The sequence below is a fragment of the Melozone crissalis genome, unplaced genomic scaffold (genome assembly GCF_028551555.1).
Source record: "Melozone crissalis strain CALT ecotype California unplaced genomic scaffold, PUWL_Pcris_2 ptg000038l_1, whole genome shotgun sequence".
NCBI classification, from domain to species: Eukaryota; Metazoa; Chordata; class Aves; order Passeriformes; family Passerellidae; genus Melozone; species Melozone crissalis.
The window spans coordinates 3,680,404-3,706,851 of NW_026535816.1; the positions used below are offsets into that span (position 1 = coordinate 3,680,404).

The window sequence follows — 26,448 nt, forward strand, 5'->3', positions numbered from 1 at the left end:
GTGTTAAAATAATACTTTAGATTTTTTTATGTAATGCTCTTTTAATAGCCTTCAAGCTTGAAAAGCTGATTCTGAGTGGAGGCTGTTCACATTTGAGTTGATAAAGGAAACAAAATCAATGCAGGTTTTTCCAGAGATTTTTTTTAAAAACAGGTGACAGCTCTAATGGCAAAAAATGGATAGACAGGGTAGCCATCATATCTACAGATAGGGTTCAGAGGTGGCAAATAAACAATGAGGGATTCACAGGGCTGTGATGTGAAAATTAATCACTGGCTTGTGCTTGGGAAAAAGTGCAGTTGGAGTGGTTGATCTGGGACTTGTGATTAGAGTTGACTCTGAGACTTGGCTAATTGTCTTAAATTTGCCATGGGCTGATCATGAGGTAAAATGTTGACTCACTGGGATAAAAAGAGCCTGGAAACAGAATTTTGTTGCAGAAAGTTGCATGATGCTACATACCAGCACACTTGTGACTAAAACATCCTGATAAAGATGAATTTTTTTTTTATAGGTTTGGATGAGAGGGAAATAGAACTAAATATAAATGAAATAGCCTGAGACAGAGTAACAATCCATGTGATATTTTCCTACTGCCTAGCTCAAGACACTTGCTATGTTACAGAGGTTCTGACCCAATAATAGTCAAATCAAGCTCATACTGCATATGACCTCAAAGGAGAATTATTATTCTAAAGAAGCAGGAAGCAGACCAGGATGTCATAGTCTTAGGGGAAACAAAGAAAATATTATAAAAGTTACTGTCTCTTGGATATTATCTGGAATGCCAGTAGAATAGCAATCCTGCGTGGGGACCATAAATCAGGTGCTGAAGGGGTGAGTTTGAGGAGATGAGTTCCAGTGTTCAGTTTCAATTATAGTTATAAAGGCAGAAATGAGAAGTCAAGTACTGTGATTGCATAAACGGCTAAAGGCAGTGTATTGGCACCCTATTTTACCAGTCTAAAATGTACCTGGGCTCCACAAGGCTGGATCTGGAATACTTGAGTTGTTTTTACCAGACTGTGAAATGAGTAAAGACTAGAAGGGATAACTGAAGGTTTCATTAAGGGAATTGGTTCTTTTTCTCATGCTGGATTGCAATGAAAGAAGGAGCCAGCTGAGCACAAGGAAGGGTACCTTGGCTGTTAGTAATGAGGGATTCACAGGGTTTAAGTGTAGAATTGGATGTTGACACTGCTAACAAGCGTTAACATTTTAAAAAAATTACCTCAGAACTCAGCATTAGATGATCAGTCACATAAATCTGGGGTGCACGGAGCTGGCACCACCTGACTGTTCAATTAGTACACAACTGAAGTGTGTGTGTAAAAATACAGCAAAATATAATATCAAAGGAAGGGATAGAAAACTAAAAACACATTAAAATATGATATCAAAGCAAGGGATAGACAACTAAAAATACATTAAATATGATATCAAAGCAAGGGACATAAGTAGAGACCTGAATCTGGCATTTAGATGTTGAAGTCTGGGTTGTGTTTTTCTTAGCTGTTTTTAGGGGGTTTTAGGAACTTTATGATCAATGAAAGAGAACTTTTAGTTTGCTCCTTTATGACCAGGTGTAACTGGCAGAAACAGATCAGCACAAGCTGGAATACCAGTAGAGATGTGTGGGTTTCTGCTTTTCCTCCTTCCAGGACAGAAAATGGATAGAAAATAGGATTTACCAAAATGACTGCTTATAGATCTCAGACAAATAGAAATGGACTCTTGGATATTAATAGGGAAAATCCATAGAATTTACATCAGTGGAGGGAGGGAAAAACATTCCTGTTGTCAAATTCTGTAAGTTATTTCTTAACTTCCAGTGGAGTGCCTTTAGAGATGAAGCTACAATTACTTTCACTTTAGACTTAAGCAGAGAAAGATGTTGACATGTCTCTGAGAAATACTGAAAATCAGAAAGAAAGAATTTCAGCCACTTGTACCTTTACAGAAGGAGGTGGGCAAGTTCATCCTATTTCTAGAAATAAGGAATTAGAGAAACTGTTCACAAAGAAATTACTGAGAACTTGTGTGAAGGAAAAAGGAGAGATTAATAAAAATTCCCCTTGATAGAACATGATGCATGGAATAATTATGAACTGTAGAAACAATTGAGCTGGTTTTTGCTGACAGAATTACAAGGCAGTGTATGAGGTTGCTTTGACTGCCATTACAGTTTTGTGCAGTGTCTCATTTTGGTCTACTAAAAGCACACGTGGCTGTGCATAATAAGAGAATTTTGAGGGCTTTTTTCTTATATTACACTTCATTGTCCTTTTGATGTAAGTTATTTTATTAGCATTGCGCTTCCTGACAATCAGAGACTTAATGCTACGTGGGTTCAGTAGAACAGTAATGAATTGTCATTGCTTCCTGCTTTGGAGTTGTCTTTTTTCCTGAATAAAACCAGTCATACAAATATCTTTTCAAAGAAAATGGTTTTTCTGAGAATGAATTGATGGAGAAATCAAAAAAAAGTATGTGTGCACCAGCTACATTTATAGAGAGAATTTGGAATGTAAAATGCTCAAGTTTTTGAGTGATACAGTCAATGTAAATAGCTGAATATCTGAACTAAACATGTTTTAAAAGCCTGTTGCATGTTCCTTGTATTTTAGGCCATAACTTCTGTGCAGAGGGACACAGGTGTGGTGAAAACTCAGAGTGCAAAAACTGGAACACAAAAGCCACTTGTGAATGCAAGAACGGTTATCTCTCTGTCCAAGGGGACTCAGCATATTGTGAAGGTAAACAAAATATTCAAAATATCCATTCCCTGAACAACTTATTCAGAAACATGAAATAAATATGTACATGAATATGTAATATGTAACATGAAATAACATCCATTACGTATTGATTACATATGAATATGGATCATGCAAGATGAAGTAAATGGTAGATGGATGCACTTCATTGCAAAGTTCAGTTTCATGGTGGTGAATATGCCAGGGCCCCTTTCTGTGCCCATGGATTGAGGGTTGCAGGTGGTGCTGCCCCCCTGTCTGTAGGTGTATTGCATTGCTGCAGTCGTGTCTCTGCACCACGGTCACGCTGTCAGGACAAATTTCAAACCACTGTTATTCAGATAATAGCACCTACCTCCTAAAATGTTTCTTAGAGAACAGTGTCTTCACGAGGTGCGTTAATGTCGGAGGTGGGAATTGTGCAGGCATTTGTGAGAATGGTAAGTGTGAGGGAGTGCTGTGGCTGGGATATAAAAATGATGACCTGCAGTCCTTCCTCAAGCACTTCTGTGGGACAGGTGCTTTGCTGAAATGGCTTTCCTATGGTACATAAGAGACCTATTTCTGAGAGGATTGCGGCTGAGGTACTTCTGTTCGTGTGTTATGCCATCACAGGAATGAATGCAGTGGAGTATTACTCTCCTTCTGGTTTCCCAGTGTTTTCTAGAGCTTGTTATTCAGAGCTGTGATGTAGTTCTTAAAAAATAAATGGATGATTCAATGTGTACCACATTCCTTCCTGCCTTCGCATTGTGGGTTGGGTTTCTTAATACTCTTGAATGTGAGGCTGCAATATTTTATTTTTTGACCATTGTAGGAAGTTTTTGAGCTACTCTGTAAAAAATATTTCCCTTGATTGTTTTTGCAATAGTGCTGGTGATGGAAGGGGATGGTGTTTTTGACAAGATGTCAAAATATAGCATAAGAATTGAAATACTGACAGCTAAGGATGTAAGAATAAAAAAAGATGTGTGTGGATTGTGCTTAAATGATCCTGCATTCATAAAAAGGCTTTTTAGTGTATACAAGTGAACAGGATGGCTTGAAATAGCATTTTATAAATATAGTCAGTAAAGTGTAGCTTTACATCTTATGGTATTTAGTAATTTCTCTGCAAACATTAATTTGAATGGTCTGTTATAGTCACTTTCAGTCACTGGAAAAACAGTTCCCACATGTGTTCTTACAGGTAGGCAGCAGATATATTGTGTATAGAGAGAAACTTTTTGTGTACAAAAAACTGAACAACTGCTTTTTACATACTGCAGGTACTTCTTGGGCATCAGAGGACAGGCTGTTCATCAGCTGTGATGCATAGTCCAGTGTTAGCTGGGTTCTTCTTTGCTGTTTTAAATAATTACAGTGCTTAGTATTTCTATTTACCTAGATACACACTGTCCCTTCTTTTTTCTGTGGAAAAGATTTAAACATCTTGACCCAAGCGATTTTGGAGATATTGGCAGTACATTAGTGGTAGTGATGGTGGAAAAAAGAGCTTTTTTAAAAAAAAATAAAAAATCAGGAATTGCAATATACCTGGGTCTATGTTGCTTGAATTTTTGGAAGGGCAAATTAAATCCCTGACTTTGACCCACTGTGTGGGTGAAACATGAGGCCACAGAACAAACAGCTGCTTTTGCTGCTGGAGACCGTGGGATAGAGGGGAGTGTTGCTTTCTGCATTTTATGAAATGATGTATTTGCTAGAAGGAGTGTAGTCCTCTGCAGGTAACACAGGAGAGAGGCCCTTGAGCAAGGCAGCTGCAGAGTGACAAATTGATTAGCCAAGAGGTGACTCCTTTCAGCCCTGTGAAGAGCTTCCTTCCACTCCTCCTTCCTCTGCTTTCTGCAGAATCCCTTTTTATGCCTCTCTAACCTCATTCCTCTCATCTACGTGTTTAATCTGCTAAATAGAATCATTTCAGAGCTGGCTGTACAATAATCTCAAATGCATGGTGAAGCTGTGATTTAAACAAATGAGAGCAAAGGCACATGTCTGAAGGTACAGTTTAGCAGGAGCTTGAATAGTATGGATTTTCTTTTACTGTTTTGAATTTCTGTGTGTAAGGATTAAATACTCAAAACGCCTGAGCAACAAATGCTAAACATCCAAAACACCTGTGGAAGCAAGGAAGAGCTCGTGCTCAGCTGTAGCTCTGAATTTGTGTTTGTTTTTGCTAAGCCTTTAAACTCTGGACGTGTAAGATTACTCTTTTCCTTTGAGGTGGAAGGTTAAATTATTTCAGACCTGTGATATGTGCTGGTAAGTGGCACCTTAGTTTAGAGTGCTCCAAATCATTAACTTGGAGCTTTCCAGATTTCTCATCTCTTCCAGTGTACTTGAAGTAGTTGTGCATGTCAGTTGTGATGTCTAGTATTATTTTACCTTACACATGATTTTTTATTTCTACTTGCTCTCACTCACAGTTTTATCCTGCTGGAGTTTGGCATCATTTCCATTTTGTTAGATCTCTGAAGTACTGTGTTTGAGTCTGCTCTGCTTTTTGATAAGCATTTGTCTCTTTTTTAACTTTGCATAGTCACATTAGCAGTACAGTGGAAAAAAGAATTAAAAAGATTCTAACTTTTATCGAAGAATTGGCATCAACAAATTTGTAAAATAAATAATTTAAACCTGAGAGATTTTCACTATTCATTCTCAGCAAGTACTTTTCAAGTACTTAGAAACTTCTTATGTCAAGATGTACATATAAGATAACCACTCACTGTATGCATTCCATTTTTGAAATGACAGATGTATTGAGGGAGGACTGTTTCTGAAAGCAAACAAGTAAATGAAGCTTGTGATGAATGAAGGAGATAAGTGGAGATTCTCTGGGTTATATAAAAGCAATATATTTTACTCAAAACCAGAAAAGTTGGGCTTTTTCTGATTTTCTGACATTTGGCTGCTTGTCTTGCATACAAGACGTGGTTTGAGGTTTGCCTACAGCTGTGGGCGCTCAGGCACAAGTGTTGAAGCAGTGTCCCTTTGTCACACAGGCATGGATAAATGCTGGCGCTCATGCAGCTGAGCTGGCCAAGCCAGGCCTGCAGGACTGCACCATTGCAGCTGCAGCAGGGTGTGCACACTTGCAGCTCTCAGGACAGGACAGACGGACACCTGCACTGAGCATGGGGAGTTGTATGTGTGCTAGTGCCACGTGGGCAGCAGTGACATGTGTGCTAGGGCAGCAGTGACATGTGTGCTAGTGCCACGTGGGCAGCAGTGACATGTGTGCTAGTGCCACATGGGCAGCAGTGACATGTGTGTTAGTGCCACGTGGGCAGCAGTGACATGTGTGCTAGGGCAGCAGTGACATGTGTGTTATTGCCACATGGGCAGCAGTGACATGTGTGCTAGGGCAGCAGTGACATGTGTGTTATTGCCACATGGGCAGCAGTGACATGTGTGCTAGGGCAGCAGTGACATGTGTGTTAGTGCCACGTGGGCAGCAGTGACATGTGTGTTATTGCCACATGGGCAGCAGTGACATGTGTGCTAGGGCAGCAGTGACATGTGTGTTAGTGCCACGTGGGCAGCAGTGACATGTGTGTTATTGCCACATGGGCAGCAGTGACATGTGTGCTAGGGCAGCAGTGACATGTGTGTTAGTGCCACGTGGGCAGCAGTGACATGTGTGTTATTGCCACATGGGCAGCAGTGACATGTGTGCTAGGGCAGCAGTGACATGTGTGTTAGTGCCACGTGGGCAGCAGTGACATGTGTGTTATTGCCACATGGGCAGCAGTGACATGTGTGCTAGGGCAGCAGTGACATGTGTGCTAGTGCCACATGGGCAGCAGTGACATGTGTGTTAGTGCCACGTGGGCAGCAGTGACATGTGTGTTATTGCCACATGGGCAGCAGTGACATGTGTGCTAGGGCAGCAGTGACATGTGTGTTAGTGCCACGTGGGCAGCAGTGACATGTGTGTTATTGCCACATGGGCAGCAGTGACATGTGTGCTAGGGCAGCAGTGACATGTGTGCTAGTGCCACATGGGCAGCAGTGACATGTGTGCTAGTGCCACGTGGGCAGCAGTGACATGTGTGTTATTGCCACATGGGCAGCAGTGACATGTGTGCTAGGGCAGCAGTGACATGTGTGTTAGTGCCACATGGGCAGCAGTGACATGTGTGCTAGGGCAGCAGTGACATGTGTGTTAGTGCCACATGGGCAGCAGTGACATGTGTGCTAGGGCAGCAGTGACATGTGTGTTAGTGCCACGTGGGCAGCAGTGACATGTGTGCTAGGGCAGCAGTGACATGTGTGCTAGTGCCACATGGGCAGCAGCGACATGTGTGCTAGGGCAGCAGTGACATGTGTGCTAGTGCCACGTGGGCAGCAGTGACATGTGTGTTAGTGCCACGTGGGCAGCAGTGACATGTGTGCTAGGGCAGCAGTGACATGTGTGTTAGTGCCACGTGGGCAGCAGTGACATGTGTGCTAGTGCCACGTGGGCAGCAGTGACATGTGTGTTATTGCCACGTGGGCAGCAGTGACATGTGTGCTAGTGCCACGTGGGCAGCAGTCTGTGGCAGAGCCAGCACCAAAATGGGGACTCTATCTGAGCTGTGCGCTGCTGATTGTTCCCGATGTGTTTGTGATGTGTGCAGCAGACCTGCAGATACTTGTACTCCTGTGCACTTCTTCAGAGCTGAAAACACTGCAGTCTGTGCCTCCTTTGCAAATGGCAGCTCAGCACTACTAACCAAGAGGCAGGAAAGGGTCAGCACGTGGCGAGGCTGGAGTTCAGAGATGACAAAGGAAAATCAGGGCTCCTCAGCTGGGAGCCAGGGTTGCTGCTAGCTAGCATGCTGGTGCTCACTTTTTAGATAACAGGCAAAGGGCCATCTCTTCTGAAAAGAATTCCTGCTGTATATTTCACAGTGAAGGGGAAAAGAATAATATTTCTCTGCCACATTTCAGCTCCCCGTTCTTTATTACCTTCTTCCCTTGAAACATTTACGGCCCCTTTCTACCTGCAAAGTTATGTTGGTACAAAATTGATTTTTACCTTGGTGCTGTTGAGATCTGATCCATTGTGAGGGCTGCTAAAATCTGATCTATCTGGGGTAGACAGCACAGGACAAAATGCATGTTTCTTCTCACTGACAAGGGTGCATGGAACAAGAAAATCAGTGTTAACCTGAGCCATCATTTGCACCCCCAAGAAGCATCTCATGGAAGGGGTACGTTGGCATAGCACAAGGTGTTTTGTCATGTTACACAGCACGTGCTCAGCCAGTGTCACCAGAGAATGGTCTGTGGTGCCAGGTGTCACACAAGGAAAGATCCAGTCACTGAGGTGGACCTGCAAGATGAATATTCTCATTTTATGTTGTATTCTTTCCCTCTGTACCCAAGTATGCTCTCTAGGATGATTCCTGTATGACCTGACCCTCACCTTAGCACTGTTACATCAGCTTAAAGAGTGATGAATCAAATTCCTTACCACTTGTGAAAATCTGTGCAATTTTTGACCTTGATGGAACGCTCTAGAAGCACACACGACTTTCAGGAGGAACATGACTCAGTCGTTCTTTCCCTTCTGTGCTCCCAAAGTGTTATTTAATCTGTTGTTAACAAATTATTGCTCATTTCTAAAAGATGTCACAGAAGCTCTGAAATGCTAGCCAAATTCAGAAAATCTGCCTGCTTTGTGCTCTGAGGAAGAGTTATGATAATTTTACTGGGCTTGGCAGATTTTGGGGAGATGAAATAAAGACAAATTAAAGCTTAGGGAGAAAACTGAGTGTTCATTTTCCACTGAGCAGGGATCCAAGCATGCAGCATGGGGGCCTGGCAGAATGTCTGCTTGGTGTGCTTGAAATCTCAGGACTTGGTTGCTAGCTATTGTAAAAATAAAACCATATTCAATTTCCTTGTAATTTGCAAGTATGTTCCAGACACATACAGTGGTTTTTATTGCTTCCAGTTTCTCTTCCTTTGAACTTGATACCACATGTAGTCAGGAAATCCCTTACAGAAAGATAGATACGTAAATATATTGAAAATATCTGTTCTGAAGGTACATTAGTGTAGGTTTTGTCAGGAAATGTTTCTTTTCTGAAAGTCACTTAGAAAAAAATTACAGCACACAGAAGATCATGTTTTTTTCCCATTATTGCAGAAATCAGGAAAAATTAACCTTTTTAGATTAATGATTTAGTTCCAAATGCAAGGACATAACTATCAGCATGCTTTAGTGAGAAAAAAAGTTTACTTCTGTTGAAAAACATAGTGGAACAACAGAAACGTTCATCATAAAGTGGGGCTTCTGTTACAGTTCTGAAGATGAGAGAGCTTCATAAAGCTTACGTCTAATATTTAATCCTTTGACTCACCACATTCTGTGCATAAATAACTGTTCAATGTGCAGAACTTTTCTCAAGCCATTTGAACTGAAAAAGAATAAACCCAGTCCTGCATATGGCCCTCAGAGCAGAAGTCTGCTGGCAATCCACTGAGTTTCCACAGCTGCTGTTTTTCTTGCTCTATAAAATAAGGTGAATTTTGTTGAGTTTCCCCTCCTCCTCTGTCTTGATTTCACTGCAGCTGTTCTAATTTCACTGCACTGTGGCTTGGGAGGTGACATTAGCATGATGTGGTGCCATGTAAACCTTCTGTGTGGCAGTGATGTACAACTGTGCTTTTGGATGGGCTCCATTGACTTGACTTCTGGATCTGCTTTGAATGAGAATCCTTGTGCTTGCTGAAAGAACACCTGCATCACAAGATGTCTGTGTCCTGCAGATGTTCTATGTGCTGTGATAAACTTGTGTTCTGTGCAGAGGTGTGAGGATACAGATACCTCTGCAGAACTGGGCAGCTTTCAGGTGATTTCATGAAGTTAAGGAGTTGGGATGAATACTGATGGTAAATGCACTGATTTTTTTTTTTCTCTATGCAGAATCCATAGAAAAGGGGAGGGCAGGAGAAGAATCTGAAAATGTTACGGTCAAATCATCATCTCTGTCTCAAAGATAAAGAGGGCAGTGGTTCAGCTGGAACAAAGTTCCCATGGGGATTTACAAAGCAAAACCCAACCCCCCCTGCAATGCCATAATCCCAAACAACCCCCCCACACCTTTTATAAACATGGAACTCCATGCCAGGTTGCTTTTTTAAAAGGTTTTCTTTGACAGACACTTGTTAACCTACTTTTTAAGATTTCAGTTACCTAACAGTGTCAAATTAAACTTTTACTATGTAGGTAATCCTATTTATCAGTGAAAGTCATTTCTCCTGGTGATATAAAACAAACAATATGTTTGTCCTGCCTACTGTTTCCAGAGAGAGAGACTTTTTATTTAAAATTATTCCCTTAACCATCACATGAACTCAAAATCATCTTTTAGAAGATAATCCAAAGGCAGGCACTTGTCAGTTGTCCTTCTCTTGTGGCTATGTGGACTTTAATGAGTGAGACTGCAAATTCCTTGTGCTATGAGCTGCTGGTGGAGGAGCCTGAATTAAACCCAAAATAGAGCCTTTCCCTCAAGTTCATTGGATGGTGGTAAATTCCAGGCACAGATTATGTTCTTGTCAGTGAACAGAAAGAGTTCAAGCAAAATACTAAAATTTTTATCCTAAGAAGATTCAAGAGTTTTTTGGAAGTGATGTTTGTGCCTCATATGGCTCTGGATAGATTATTTCTGTTATCAAAGCTGCTTTTATATTTACAAGTTAATTAGTTTAAAATCATATTCCAGCTACAGAAACCTGGAAAGTGGAATTACTTGCCATCCCCTGGAGTAACTTTAGTTCTTTTGGTGTAATGTCGTGCTGAGATTTATATGAAAATAAATTCTAATTTCTAATAAGGTAACCATATGTTTTGGTGTTGCTGTAATAAAGTGTCATAAATAATTATGGCTCCCAAGGAATTCAGGCTTGCAACTGTCAGTTCTTGTGTTAGTAACTTACATTTGAACAAATTATAATCATTGCTATTAAAGGAAAAAAAAATCCTCGCTCCTGCAGGATGGCAATGAAAATCTTGCTCCAAAGATGTTGAAATTTTTGTACACATGAAGAGATTGGGGATCTTGTGTCCCCAAATCAATAAATGTCCTTACATGTTAGGGTTGCATTCTCCTGAATTGTACAGGATATAATCTGACAGATGGGTTAATGAAACCCAGTGCCATGCTGTTGGTACTAATCACAGTAAAGATCTGTTTGTTTAGTGCTGTGTATCTGGGCAGGTTTGTCTGGTTTGCTTTACCACCTGGAATCTGGGATAATAGTGCTAGCAGCATCCTGTGTTGTTTTGCCAGGGTAGTGTGAAGTTTACTGGGTGCAGGATTGCACAAGGAATAGCACAGTGATGCCACAAAATCAGCCAAAGTGAGTGTAGAAAAGTAATCAAACTGCTTACACAGCAAGAAATAAGTTGTTGGGTTTTTTCCAGTTTTATTTTCTAAGTGTTGTTGACAGCTGAGGGCAGACATTCTATAAAATATTCATGTACATATTTAATTTTTAGAAAGAGAATTCCTCTTAGTCTGTAAGATTTTTGACAGACAAATCAATTCCATTTAAGTAGGTAGCTGCCTCTAAAAAAATCTCAAAAAAGTATTTTTCTAATACCACTATTTAATGATCTGCTTCTGTGTACCTGTATCTTTTTGGAGGCTGATAAAAAGTTATAAAAAAAGGTAGTGAGACTTTGATTTAAATAATTGAAATCAGTACAAATGTATGTACAGCATCTACAAAGGTAATCCTTATATTGATGTTAGTTTCCTGTTGATTTGCTGACTCTTATAATAGTTTTAGTATTCAGTGGGTTTTTTTCCAAAAACGATAACTTTTCATTTTTCCAGTTGGTGTATCTGTTCTTCATGTCTAAAGGTAAATTTCAAAATACTCTTTGGGTGTTCAGTAGGAACTTTTTCAGTATCTGTCCTTATCACTTTCTTTAAAATTTTAATTTCTAAATTAGAATCTTGGTTTTCTTTCCTGCTGTGGATATTTTCTGACTAACTGCATTACAATAACCTAATTTTTTTATTGCTTTTGTTGAAGATGTTTGCAGTGTTTGTATCTTGTGTTGTTTCTGTCTTGTCCTGAGCTCACTTGCTGAAGCTGTGCATGCCTGATATGAATGAGGCATGTTCCTGTAGGGATCACTGTGTTTAATAGTAGAATGTTATTTTCTCTCCACTTACAGGCTTAAGGAAGTGCTTGAAAATAATTGGGATAAAATTGACAATGCAAAAATGCAAACTCCTTTCTGGCTCTCATCTTCCTTAGGATTGTTTACTTCTCTTTTTCATTTTACTATTTTGTTTCCCTAATTTTTATGACTTACATTATCCCTTCAAGCTTTCACCAGAGGCTGTGTCTGTACATCTTGCTAGCTATTAGTAACTGAGATAATTATAGGAATACGCAGCAACATCTTATTTGACCGTGAGTTAGTGTTAGCTCAGAGACTGCTGTGTTCTGCAAAACCAGAGAGCATGCAGAGAGTTTGCACTGAGCAGTGCCTGTGTGCCTTGGGCTGGCTCTGCCTGGGCACAGGGGTGGATTCCTGGGGCAGTGTCACTGACACATTGTCTGAAAGATCCTTTTGCCAGGATCTGTTCTCCTGGGAAGCTGGGAAGCTTCAGCTCCTCCATGTTTTGCTGCTTTGGAATGTGGATCTGGAGAATTGTTTACCGGCATGTGAATTGTTTTCACTTGATGACCAATCCTAGTCCAGCTGTGTCGAGGCTGTGAGCAGCCACAAGATTTTATTATCATTCTTGTCTATTCCTTGCTAACCTTCTGATGAAATCCTTTCTTCTATTCTTTTAGTGTAGTTTTTATATATCATTTTCTTTAATATAATATATATCATAAAATAGTAAATCAGCCTTCTGAAACATGGAGTCAGGATTCTCATCTCTTCCCTCATGCTGGGACCCTCAAACACCAGCACAGGGCAGCTTGGCCACTCTGCTTGCCCAGTGCTGGTGCCAGGTGTGGTGGTGTTCACAGGGGTCTGAGGATGAGGGAAGAGATGAGAATCTGACTCCATGGTTCAGAAGGCTGATTTATTATTTTATTATATGTATATTATGTTAAAACTATACTAAAATAATAGAAGAAAGGATTTCATGAGAAGGCTTGAAAGGAAAGAAGAATGCTAATAAAATCTTGTGACTGACCAGAGAGTCTAAGCCAGCTGACTGTGATTGGCCATTGATTAGAAACAGCCAACATGGACCAATCCCAGATGCACCTGTTGCATTCCACAGCAGCAGATAACCATTGTTTTCCTTTTCCTCTGAGGCCTCTCAGCATCTCAGGAGAAAAATCCCAAGGAAAGGATTTTTCATAGAACATGTCTGTGGCAGCAGGACCCAGTGCCTGCTGGTGCTTCCCAGGGAGCAGGAGATGCACTGAGGCCTGCCAGCCATCCTGGTGGCTGTTCAAGGAGCAGCTGTGGCCATTCCCACTTTTTCTGCTCCTCAGGGGAAGATCACTGAGGTTGTGTTTCCTGGCTTTTGGGTCCCCCATCCATGAGGCAATAAACCAGTTTTGTGCAGGGTTGATTCAGGTCTCCCTCCCCAGTGACAGGTCTGAGCTGTTATTTGGCACACGTGAGGGTGCCATGGCAGTGAGTTTGTTGCTGATGCTTTCCTGCCTCCAGGAGTAGGAATGGTCCTGATTAGTTTTTCTCCACAAAGCCCTGCCTAGAATTTGGGCATTGTTTTCCGCTGTGGGTTTCTTAGGCAAGAGGAATTTTGCAGTACTCACATGGACTTTTATTGTCACTTAACTGACAAAATGGTAAACCGAGCAAGCCTGTGGGAAGATGGAGATCATTGTTAAAACTGGGATCGGTATAACCCATTGGTTCAGCCTCCTAAGACACCAGTTCATGGAGAGTGCCAAAAAGAAGTAATGCCTCATCTTCTTCTGTAAGAAACAGGTTTGATTTCCAGGAGTTATGACCATCACTCATGCATGTGAGTTATTTTTTGGTGAAGCACTTTGTTTCACTGGAATTATATAATGTCTGTTTAAGAACCAGTGTTTTGATCATGAAACATTTCCTCCATTTACTTGGTCACAAGTGACATTAACCTTTGAAGGTCAGGCCTTCTGCTCTCTTCTGGAGGTTTTTTTAACCCATTACCCCTTTGGTGACTTCATTTGCTTTCTAACTTTCAGTCTAGTTAGCTCAATCAGTGCTGTTGAAAAGGTCAGTGGCAATCTGAAGTGCATCTAGTTTGTGGAAGGATGTAAGGCACAATTTTCAGTTGCTCTTTTCTACGAAAATCAATTCAGAGCCTGACAGTGCCACTGTGTGTGGTTATCATCTGATGATTTCTCTGTACAAACAATACCAAATTTGGCTCAAACATGACCTGCCTCGTGGCTGGTGGGCAGCTGAGGCTTGGCAAAACTGGAGCTGCAGTGCACCAGCGCCCTTTTTAGCAATTAGACCCTTGCTAATTTTACATAAAAGGCTACAGAACACTGAATATTGTAAAGATGCAGAGCTTTAACCAAACACTGTTTTGGTTGTCAGGAGTACCCAGGTTTGTGTTTTGGGTACACCAGGAAATTATCAGCTCAGTCTGAGAGCTAAGAGATTGTGCCAGTCCTTTCTTGGTTGGTATTGGCATTATTGGATATTCAATAACGTGCAGCAGATGATGAATTTGGGGATGAGCTGAACCATCCTCTCTCATTAAATGTTTGGAGACAAATGAATTTTAGTTTCAGATGAATAGAAAATTTTTTCCCTTATTTAACAGAATATAAATAACTGGAGCTCGGTACAGCTTGGAACATCTATTTTGCAATTCACATAAATCTTGAAATGAATTAATGAGGAACATGGAAAAGAGGACTGCATCATGGACAGAGGAATCTAATCAATGTGTATTCCCCTGAGCTATATCTGTTTTGTGCTGGGTTCCCATTGATTTTGTAAACAGTTTAGTGTTAGCCATAATCCCCTTTGAATATAAATCATTCCCTGGTAGTTTCTCCTGTGTTTTAATTAAATCTCAACTGACTGGCTTGAGAACTCTTCCTTCAATATTACCACTAAACCAGGTAAATTCTCCCTTATTTTCTTCACAGCCTTCCTCTGACCCCTGTGGAATCTGTAGGTATATAGAATTCTCAAGAACTGGTGAAGCTCAGAAAACCTGAGATAGCCAGAAAGTGCCAAAATTAGAAACTACAAGAAAATCAGAAATCTTGAGGGAAAACCAAGTGATGTTGTAGTAAATTATTTTCTTTATTTGAAATTGTATGAGTTCCTGTTACAGGCTCCTGACCGTTCAAAAGAAAAAGGAGACTGAAATAATCCTTCTGAGACTGGAGGGTTGGGACAGGGGCCTTATACCCTCAACCTGGTTTAAGGATACAGGGAACATGAGCTCTCTATTCTCTTTTCAAATGAATTAGTTGGAAAAAGAATTTTGGGAAGAAAAATTTTGGTTGATTGGTACAATTTCTTGGTTCCAGTCTTGGAGAAGAATGTTACCTAAAGAGATGATATTGAAGTGATTCTGTTGTGACATAAGAATAACTATCCTACAGCTAGCATGAAAGCTGGCACTGTTATTTCCTGAGAAATAACATAGATTGCTGTAGGAGCTATTTTGTCCTGTAGAGTGACAGACTGCATCATCAGGTAAACTGATTACAGTCTGAGGTTGGAATGTTGCAAGTGCAGCAGCATCAGATGCTGTTCTTTGATATTCCTGCTCAGGAAGGAATATTTGATATTCCTGCTCCAGGGCAGAGAGGAATTTTGTCAGCTTAAACACTCTGTTTTCACTAACCTGTGAAAGGATTACACCTTTTACCACCCTCCACTTGCAGCCACCAGCTCTAAAGGGAGGGAGGCTCATCATCCACATCCAGTAGACAAACTCCAGGTGTTCTCTCCACTCTCTTGTGCAGAGGGCAATTATTGCTGCTCCTTTCCCAGAGCCTGTTCCGTAGACTGTGGCCTGACAGTCATACACAGGACACCCCAACATCAGTAGCAATAATAATACAAGTAGTAAAATAAGTTTGGATCTAGTCTAACTCTACTGCAATAGCTGAATCTCTTCATTACGGAGAATTGCTGTATTATATTCATTACTATATTATATTTTTGGACAGGATTTTTCAATGATCATAACTCTTGGAAATCAAGCCTGTTCCTTACAGAATAAGATGAGGCATTACTTCTTTTTGACACTCTCCATCTTTAAATTGCCACTTTATAATCCTACCCATTTTGATAATTGGTTTGTTCATATTTGGGTACCAAAATTCTTTCTAAAGTGGAAAAGATTGAGGTTTTAGAGTCCTGCTCAAATGGCTGATCAACCTTCTCCCCCCTCAACTTTCAATATCCACATATGCATAGTTGGAAGGCAGGGATTTTTCAGCTGGAGGTGGCTGACTCTGTATTGATTGTCAAAGGCAGCAGCTCGACTCACTGCTTTTAAAGGTCTTTCCCTATTTAAATGAGTCTGTGATTAATATTTAACCATCAGATTGGCTTGAATGACATGTGAATAGTGAGATGGAAGGATGAGGATAAGTGATAGGGTATGATCAGTTGTTGTTCTTCACAGTTGGTGTTGTGCATTTCCATTGGATGACTGCAAGTATCTCTCACCAAGTTTCCTGTGTTTCTCTCATTCTTAGGTTTCTGTGGTTGAGATGACCCTGAGGTATTAAAGTCTCTTTTTTCCCAGCCCCATGACTCAAGAAGAAGTTGAGATTCATTGGTTTTGTTTTTCAAGGCTGTTTATTTTCTTTTATCTATTCCATTCCTTTCTCTGACCTGCTGAGATCTGTGCAGCAGGTTGGGTTGTGGCACAGTGCCTGCCCTTGGGGTGGTGTTGGCTTTTTATACTAAGAACTACCTGTGCTTTATTTACAATAATTTACCAATACCTGTCACCTATGTTAGACAGTCTGTCTGTACTCTAAACCAATCCAGAAGTGTCACCATCACAGCAGAAGAAGGAGGAGGACAGGACATGCCCAGATTCCTCCATCTTGCCTCTTGAACCCCCATTCTAAATCCCCAACTTCTACTTTTCCACCCTGTGGTACATTCACTATCATTCTGCTCAAACCCTTGTGGCCTGTAACTCCTCACACAAGGTTGGTAATTGTTTCCATGGGCTAAAACCAAAGGCACAGGTGTTTGTGACTCTGTGCCAAGGTCTCTGAACCCCTGCCAGGGTCTCGATCCTCCAGGGCAGCCAGAGCAATGTCCTGGGTCCTGGTACCTCATCACGTTTTCACTCTGTAAAAAAATGTGTTTCTTCATGTTTATTCATTACCTGGAAGCCACTTTGTTGTGATTAGGAGCGGTTTTGGAGGATGTTAATAGCAGGAAGGTGCCACAGAAGTGTTCCAGGCTTTGATGATGTGAGTTCCTTGTTTATGGAGAGAAGCAGCGTCCATAGCTGTGTGTGTGCTCATACATATTTATACACGAGTGTATTTTAGATGTGAGCTACATCTGTACCTTTAGGCTGTTGTTTAGTCTGTTGTAATCATGTTGCAATAATTAAAATATCAGAGGAACAAACAAACAAAACCTCATTTTAGTGCAGTGGGGCTTATGATGCCTGACAGATAGAAGTAATTAATTTTTTGCATGAAAAGCATACAATAGGAGTTCTATCCAAACTGTGCCAGCTGAACTGTGCATTGAGGAGGCAATAAGTGCACTTGAACTGTGTGGCATGTACTGATACACCACATATTTGGATTTTTTGTTTGTTCCCTTCTTGTGTCTTGTTGTACTAAGAGGCTGCATTGTTTGAACAAAGCCTGGTAACTCATGCACGGCTTACTAAATTCTCATTTACTGTAAATACTATCTTGCCTTCAAAAGGTGCCAGTCCTGTTTTTTCCTAAATGTCTCATCAAATTTGATGCAAATCCCAGGCTCTCACTGTGGGGTTGATTCTTGTTACTTGTTTGGAGAGGTTAGCTGTGTAGACTCTCCATCACTTTTTACTTTTTCAATAGGCTCCTTGATTTTCACTGAGATTTCTGAGCACTTTACTGCATCCTGTGATCAGTGCATGTTTTTCCTGAAGCTTAGAACAGCAGTTTCAGTTACTGGCACTAGAACTAGAAGTGAATAGTTAAATATTCAGATTTCAGCTGTGCTTGCCTTGCTGCTTCTGGGTTGGTGTGGTGTGAAAGTGGTTTAAACACAATAGGGGTGCTTTCCTGAGCCTTTGATATTTTTTTCCCCTTATCTGTGCATTGACATTATTTTTCTAATGTCTTATTGTTCAAAGTTACTGAAAAGGTTTCCTGGTCTCCCTGAGGGCTCCTTAAATTCCCCTTGCAGTGGGAGCAGAGCTCAGAGTGAGCCCACAGAAGCAGCAGCTGATTGCTGGGGTGCAGCATTGTGGGGTTGCCACAGTTTATCTGTTATCTATTTATCTATTGTCCCTGCTGGATCCCAGGAGTGCATTTCCCAGGGTCCCAGGAGCCAGCTTCACAAAGCTATAATGATCCACAGACTTGTCCATTGCCACAGAGGCAGGAGCAATGCTCACCAACAACAGATATAAATCCCACCTCTGCTGTTTGCTAAGCAGGTGAAGTATAGGTTTTCACAAAAGGAAGCCATACTTAAGGGTATAAATGGCCACTGCAGACATTGAGCAGTGACAAAAAATTAAGGAAACACTCAATGAGCATGACTCTTATAAGTCAATAAGGCAGACTTGAGTCAAGCTACCTGGAATTTATTATGGCACTTTAAATGACGGCAATCATCACATCTCAGGTGACAGGCTGGGTCACTGAATGTTGGTTTTAACTTACAAGTCATGGCAGGCTGCTTCTGAGGTCAGAAAACTTTTTGTAAACTGAGAATGTGTCATATAAGAAGAAATTATTATTAAAATAATAAGAGGACGTGTCGAATGACAGCTTCCTGATGGGGCACTTGGAATGAAGTAATTCTCAGTTATGTTTTATGTTCCTTCCCCTCATCATCAGTGTTTTGAAACATGTGGGTCTGGATCTTTATAAAAACCCCAAACTTCTGCAGAAGTGTTTTTAGGATCCTCAGCTAAGCAGTCACTGTTTTTGTTTCTCCAAGAGCTCACAGCCCTCTTAGGGCAAAACTTTTTGCATGCTGTAAAAGTTGCAGTTGAGAGGACAAGCAGTTAAGTATGAGCAAAAGTGTTTCAGCAAGGTATGAAAGCAAGCACATGGTAAAGAAAATACACAGTTCTGCTGTTGGAGACCAGCTGCTGGCTTTTCTCTGTTTGCCTTGTCTTGACCACTGGCCTTCCAAGGGAAATCTCACTGTGTCCTTTTCTGAGCAAACTCCAGATGTCTCATACTTCACCTGCAGGTGTTTGCTCTGATTGCTGGGGTGGTGGCCAGAGAGATGGCAGTGTGAATCCTGTAAAGTGGAGGAGTGATCTGGGTGCTCAGAGTGTCAGAACACGTTTCATGGTTGGGCTGTTGCACAAAGGGAAGAAGCTGTTTCTTTCTCTGCTGTCTAGTGGAACCAGAAAAAAAAAAAAAGATAGAAGGTTGTTTCCTTTTGAAATGGAGGATCAGTCCCTAAAGATGCTTCAGCTCTTAATCTCCAATTTAAATCCTGAGATTCTCCTGACTTTAGTGGGTGTTTTAAGGGCTTAAGCAGGAATTAGGAGCATACATGCTTTGGCCCTTTGTGCCTGTGTTCTCAGGAAAATGTGAGGTGGAAGTAAGTGTCTCCCTGTCAAAAAGAGCAAGACCTCTGAGCCTGCAGGTGAGGTGGGATTTGAGCTAAACTCTTGGAATTGCATTTTTTGTCAGCTAACATGGTGAGGTTTCTGCTCAGCAGGCTCACTGATGTGAATCCCATGCTGTGGATTGTCCTGCTCTTACACGTGGACCTTGGCATCCACCTCAGGGTGATAGATTTTGGTTGAGGAACCAGACACTTGTATATTTTATGGAAGTTGTGCCTGCTAAAATTGCTGCTTGGACCCCAGTCCCAGTTTTTATGTCTACAGCTATGTTAGGTGACTAAATTTTAATATTTGGAAAAGATATGTGCATATGAGATGAATTGTCCTTATTAATTCCACAAGGTATAAGCTTTCCATAATTATTTGAAGATCTCAGTGTGTCACTCTTGCCCAGTTTAGAAGAAAGAACAAAATGTGGGTACTGGCTTAGGGAAGTGAGTGTCTATATCCTTAAAGGTGGGGAGCCAAGATGAAGCAAGCCAAGCCTTTACTGAGGTGTTATCTGAACAATCCAGCAGTAAGATTTCATAAATTTACCTATCCATACATTCAGTAGATGTGATTTATATTTTTATTATGTTATAAGCTGATGCACAAACTATTTTTTCCATGTGAGATGAATGCACTTGAGACTAGTCCTAATTTAACATCTTAAATTATGTGCACAATGTAAGATCCCAGTAAAATTGCATCATGATTTCTTTTAGAGCTTTATGTAACACTTAGATCCATTTTAAGAACAAGAGGGAGTCCTCCAGTTTATATGTGAGTGATGAAAGACTCAGATAAATGAGTGATGAGCAATGAAAGGTTGTTCATGTTTGCTAGTTTAACTTCTAAGGCCTGTAGCAAAATCCTTGAGATCCTTGTAACTTGGCATCTTTTCTCATATTAATGAAAGAAGATGGTAATGGGAAATAAGTACAAAGTCCAGTTGCTTTCTTAGTGCAAAAGTTAAGGACATGCCCTGTGCTCTACTTCATTTTTGTCTCAATCTTTGGTCATACAGCCCATAAAAAGTGCCAGTGAGAGAAAAAGTGTTAAAACCAGTGAGAGAAAACAAGAGATTTGTATTCTCTGTGTCTTGGAATTTCTTGTCTGAAAAGACAATTTTTTAATTACCTGCACTAATGATCTGATGGGTGGATGAGTATTCTGCTTGGTGATATCAGAACCAGCAAACAAAAGAAAGTAGAAACATCATGTTGAAATAGAAGACACTGGAATGTGGTGTTATGTTAGAAGGGAAAAAATATTTCATCAGTCATCTATAATATTCAGCTGGTTTATAGCTCATGCTTCATTTACTGGCTTGATATCCTAACCTTAAAAAGGCTCCAAAAGTAAAATTGAAAATTGTTTGGCTCAGAGAGTTTATAAGCTTGGTTGTCTGAATTCTTTTATTCCCTTTGAGAACACGATGCTCTTACTGGCGGGTTCCAAGGACCAGATTTATAACTGCTTTTGTTACTACTACCTGCAGAGGCCCAAGGTCTCTTAGAACTCATTCCAGTTTTTTTGTGGATCATGTGTAATAGAGCATTGGGGACAATTTTACAGCCTGGAATTCTTGTCTGTTCTGTGTTTTACCCATTACAATGGTGTCTAGGCAGAACCATCCCTGGCACCTAAGGTTTTGTACCTTTTCTCACAAATTAGCAAACCCTTCACTACTTGTGTGGCCTCACCTCCATAATGAGATCTGAGCTTTTGCAAACTCCAGTACATGTTCCACCACCCATCAGAATCTCTTGGTGTTGAAGGTAGATCCTGAGATCTGGAGTTAGGTCCTGAGGAGCTGAGTACAGTTATCCATTTTTTTTTTTGCAATTATTACCTCAAAAGACCTTTTGGATCTTCTTCAAGGAGAATTTAGAGACAGAATTCTGTGTTAAGGGAAAAAAAATAAATCTGTTTGTGATTATGTAATGTTACATAGAAGCTCTGTTTTTTTCAGGTCAGTGCTGTTACTTCTCCATTTGCTTTTCCTTTAATAAGTTTGGGTTAAGTTTTCATGAGATGTACAAGATTTCAAGAACTGGTTGTGAGTCTGATTTTCCCCTGTTAAGGATTAGAATGCTCAGATGTACTGGCACAGCCATGTAGCTGTGACAAATGAGAAATAATATTAACCTGTTTCTCTTGTCATTTCATTCCTATATTTCTGTATCTCTAAAAAATGTTTTTATGTGAAAAGCCAGTGGTGAAAGGTAGAAAACTGATCTGAGAGATCGGTACAGTACATTTTGCTTGCTCAGCAGTAGATTAGCATAACAAAATGATTCCTGACAGAAATTTGCCTAACATTGTCTTAAAACCCTCCCCCAGAATGGAAACTATGCAGCTTCCATGTGGAAAGCTGTTCCAGTGCTTTGGTGCTTTTACCATGAGAAAACCTTTTGTAATACCTGACCCGTGCTGCAGTCTCAATCCTAATTTCATAGGATGGTTCAAAAAAGAAAATAAAAGAGTGTTCAAGAGAGTCACTGTTCTATCTGAGGGTCCAATGAGTCACTATCATATTTTTGCAAAATTAGGCAAGCTCCATTGTGAAGGAAGTACTAAACATAGTAAATTTTTTGTTCCCTTCTGCATTGCCACGCATCAATTAAAGCATTTCCTTCAGATCTGGAGAGATTTGGATTTGCTGGAGAAAGTCCAAGGAATAAGCAGATGTTGAGCTAACATAATCTTCATTCACAGAGCTGGTGGTGTTAGGCATTTGAAGAGGAGGGTGCACCATAATCATCTTCAAGTGCATAAAAGGCTGCTGCAAAGCAGCATGAAATAGTGCTTTTTTTACCCTTGTATTTGAGATGTTGGGTGTTTTGGTTTTGTTTTCTAAGCTGTTTTCTGGAAAAGCAACTGACTTATCAATTTCATTTGTTGCTGCCATCTAGTATCAGTGCAGTTTCTTGTGTCTGTGTAGCTGTCTAACCTTGCCCTTTTCCAATTGCATTCTGTTTTTGAAGAATTGCGTCTCCAATTTGTCAGAACACCTTCAAATTCTTATATGCACCAACATTTTCATAGTTCCTGCCAGGTTAGCACTGTTTTGTCTGTTAGCAAATTTTGTCTGCATACTCCTTTCTATATTCTATACAAGCAAGTGGTTTTTATTGTAGATGTCAGACACATTTAATATTGTGAGACAGATAGGACACTTGCAAGTTAAACAGAAGTTGGACTATGTATGAGAAAAATAATTAAAATAAAAATACATGAAAAGCAGTTCCTATAAATAGTTTTTTCAGTGTTCACCATCTTGTGTGGCTTAAGCTTTTTCCATTTATAAATTAATTTATGACTGCTTGATTCAAGAATTGCATACTATAATATTGTTGAAGGAAAATATTTAATTGTAGGTTTTTGACACTAGTAAGAGAATCAGCCAACACATTAGCTGAATAGATTAATCTTCTTTAATCTATGGTACGTGCAGGTTTCTAACAGAATGTAGAGCTGTGGTTTTAAATGAAGAGCAAGGGAAGGAAAAAAGGCTAAGAAATATTTTAACCATTATAAGTGAAAGCTATTCCCAAATGCATGGTAGGAAAATTATTGTTTTACCTTTTGAAAACACACCAGCAATAGCTTCATCTCAAAGGAGGTGGGAGGTGGGCATTGCTAGGAATGGTTCATCTCTTGGGTCCCAGTTTGTCTTTGTTACCCTCTGCACAGTGATTCCAGGAAAGGGTTTAAAGTTTAGGTGAAAGAGGAGGGAAAGAAAAAAAATCTCAATAAAGTATTAGCATGACAATAAGTGTGTCTGCTGGAAACACAAAAGTTGAATGTCAGTGAGTGACACTTCTAAATTGCTAGTTAAAAGCACTGGAAGCTTTTTTGATATCAGAAAAATAAGGTGTCTGCCATTGTCAGTAGTGTTGCTTATCTTCACTGTTTTCCCTTTTATTGGTGGAGATGATCTGTGTAATTTTTTTCTCCCATAGCCTTGAGAAAGCAGAACAGAAGAAAAGGCAGAAAAAGCAAGGGAAGATGTGTTAGAGTGATGTGTTTCAACCCTCTCCCCTCCTCCCCTGCCACTGGTGGTATCTAAAAATACAATAATGCAAGTCTTCTAAACTGATAGCTGAGATAGGGTGCACTCAAAAATAATGCATTATATAAAATTATTTTTCAGAATAACATGAGTTTAGAATTGCTTTTTCTCAAAAGTTGACTTAATCACTATGTGCAGTCTTCTGTAGAAAAGAGCTGAGCTAAGGCAAGTGCACTATTGGTCAATTTGACATCAAAAACTCTCATTCCAGTGTTTTTATTTTTTCATAGCATAAAAATGTTCTTACATGCAGAGAGATCTATAGCTGATATTTCCCTTTTTCTTTTCTTTCCTCTGTCCCTTGGTAATTAGATTGGATTAGGCTATTTCTGGGTATAAAACTTCTAAATTGCAGAAAGAAGTCTAGCTTATATTTTTCAATTTAGGCTACATTTGCGGCTAGGAAGGGAGGCACAAACACTCCTGGCTCCTTTTTTAGGGAGTACAAGGCTCAGTGTCCTGGCTGGAAGAGGGGCTTGAGCATTTCATTGTGACCCATTCCACTCTGCTTTTGACACTGAAGTGACATTCATTATTACTGAAGTGACATTCATTTATTAAAAACATTTGGGAAGGATATTGGGTTGTCCCTCGGTTGTGCCATTCTGAGGGAAGTCAGATATAGAAGTGGAGAGTGACAGGTGTAAGTCTAAAGCGTGCATATTGCTGTGATGTATTTAGACCTGCTGTTTTAATATAGATGTTTAATATGGATGTGTTTGGGTAAAGAAATAGTTATTGAAGGCCTGATTGAGGAGTTAGTGACTCTGCAGTCACTGGAGCTCCTTGTCTGGTTTAAAGGTTACTTTTCTGTTGCACTGTTGCAAAATGACTTTGTTTCTCCAGGGAAGGCGTGCTGTTTCTCAGGAGAACACTGTACCCAAGGTGCTGCCGTGGTTGCCATGGCAGTTTGCTAGCAAGCAATCTCTTAAATATGTTACTGCTGGCAAAGAAATGGTGTCTTTTTGATCTTTTTGCCAGATGCTCATTTTGTAGAACAGTCTACACGGAATGGTTAGATTTTGGGGATAAAATGTCATTTTCTGTCCCCTGAAATGTCATTACTTTGTAATAAATTTTTTTTTGAGCTAGTGGTACTTTAAAAACATAGTACAAAAAATAAACCTCCTATCTTTGAACCTCATTTTAGAAGCAGTTTTGGTAGCTGATATGCAAGTGTGATTGAGCCATTGACCCTAGCTGGCATTGTTGACGTAATCTTACTAGGAAATTAATTTTCAAATATGTGGTTTGCTTATTGAGAATACCTGCTTTAATTCTGTTTGGAATCTGTTCTTTTTTCCTTGTCAGGTTCTGGGATGTAAAGCAGAACAGTCTTGTGTGTGCAGAGAGGGTGGGTAGGAGGACAAGTGAGCTACTTGCTCTTTAATAACTGATTCTGTTGGGTTGGGGTTTTTTGTTGTTTTTTTTTTTTTCTTTTTATCTTCTGAGCAGCCCAAAGATAGTTGTGTGGGTTTTTTTTTTTTTGTTTGGTTTTACTTAAAAAGAGTTTTCTTCAGACAAGAGTCTTGGGTAGTGCTGTGACTTAATAAGTAAAGGAAAAGATGTGAGGATGTCTTTTGACAATGAATATATTGGTATTCTTCACACCTCAGCATCTGATAAAATGGAATACAAATGAAAGGGCTTAGGGCTAAACGGCACCTTTTGGCACTTGTCTGAAGGAGCAGCGCTGCTCAAGCTCAGGATTATCACAAGAGGTGTCGTGGCCCAGGGACCTGTCTCTCCTCCCGAGACCTCGTTGCTGTGTCTCAGGGCTCTGCCAGCAGCAGGGAAGTGCTGGCACACTTGCAGCCAATTGTGAGGGTTGTGCTGGCTGCTGTGGGAAGCCTGACGAGCCATTGTCCCTGCACATCCTCCACATTGCCAGTCCACCTGCTCTGGGTGGGAAGGTGTTGGCATCTATTGCATGAGAGGGATTATTGTGACATGCAGCATAAGGAAAAGTCACACTCAAGCCCTTAAGCAAGGTTTGCTTTAGCTACTCACAATTTTTTTTTAATGGATGCTGTAGTGAAACTTACACAAAAAGTTATTCTAATCCTGTTCTGCAATATGAAAATAAGGGTGTAATTTAAAACAAATGACTCGGCAGACATTGAACACCTAGTGAGGTTGTGCTAGTCCCCAGTGCAGAGGGTCATCAAATCAAATATTGTGGCTGAATTTTTGAAGTGCTTGGATAATTTTATGACCAATAGTAGCATTTTTAGTTATGAAAGGTAAGATAAAGATCATCAGCTCTCATGCTTCAAGGCATAAGGTAATCACTGCAGCGTTACAGGAGGGATATTTCCCTGCTGAGCAGCATTTCACAGTTGGTTATGTACATTATGAGGTGTGTTCTTTCCTTTGATATAAACCATTAGCCGAAAAGGTGACACTTGATGGCTGAACAGGTTATTGAGACAAACCTTATATCAGCTGCCATGGGATGTATTTCTGTGTGAAAGTGTTCTGTTGCATCACATAATGCAAGCTGTTGCTTGGAGGAATGTACATCACTAAAAATCATAGAATGGGTTCCCATTTTGTGCTCAGTAACTCTTGAGCTGCTGTGAGAGGCTCATTGTTACCCTGTGTGTGAAGGATTGTTTGTTGGCTATTAACTGCTTTATACCAACACAAAGTAGTGGCAACCAAAATGCTCTCAAAACAGGGGTTTTTCCTCTCGCTCTCTCTCTCTCAAGCCTCACATTGGGTGCCAAATTTTGTCTTGGGAGAAAACCTCCCAACGGGGCTCCTCCAGAAAGCAAACCCACCCTTCAGAGCCAGTCTTGAAGGCACAGAACATGACATCCAGCAAAAACAGAGCACAGAAATGGGGATAAAACCATCACAGTGTCACCCTGTGAGTTGACTG

The 26,448-nt window shown here is 40.4% G+C and overlaps 1 protein-coding gene across 5 annotated transcripts in view; it reads left to right on the plus strand.

Moving 5' to 3' along the window:
- The window catches only part of NELL1 (neural EGFL like 1), a 280,140-nt gene that overhangs the window by 88,686 nt on the left and 165,006 nt on the right, over positions 1-26,448 (plus strand). For 3 of the 5 annotated variants that reach the window (XM_054283614.1, XM_054283612.1, XM_054283611.1), the window contains exon 12: positions 2,628-2,756. The exons of the other annotated variants lie outside the window; for them this stretch is intronic. In XM_054283614.1, coding sequence (XP_054139589.1) covers positions 2,628-2,756 — 129 coding nt within the window. The remainder of the gene's footprint in view (positions 1-2,627; positions 2,757-26,448) is intronic. 5 annotated transcript variants of the gene reach the window in all.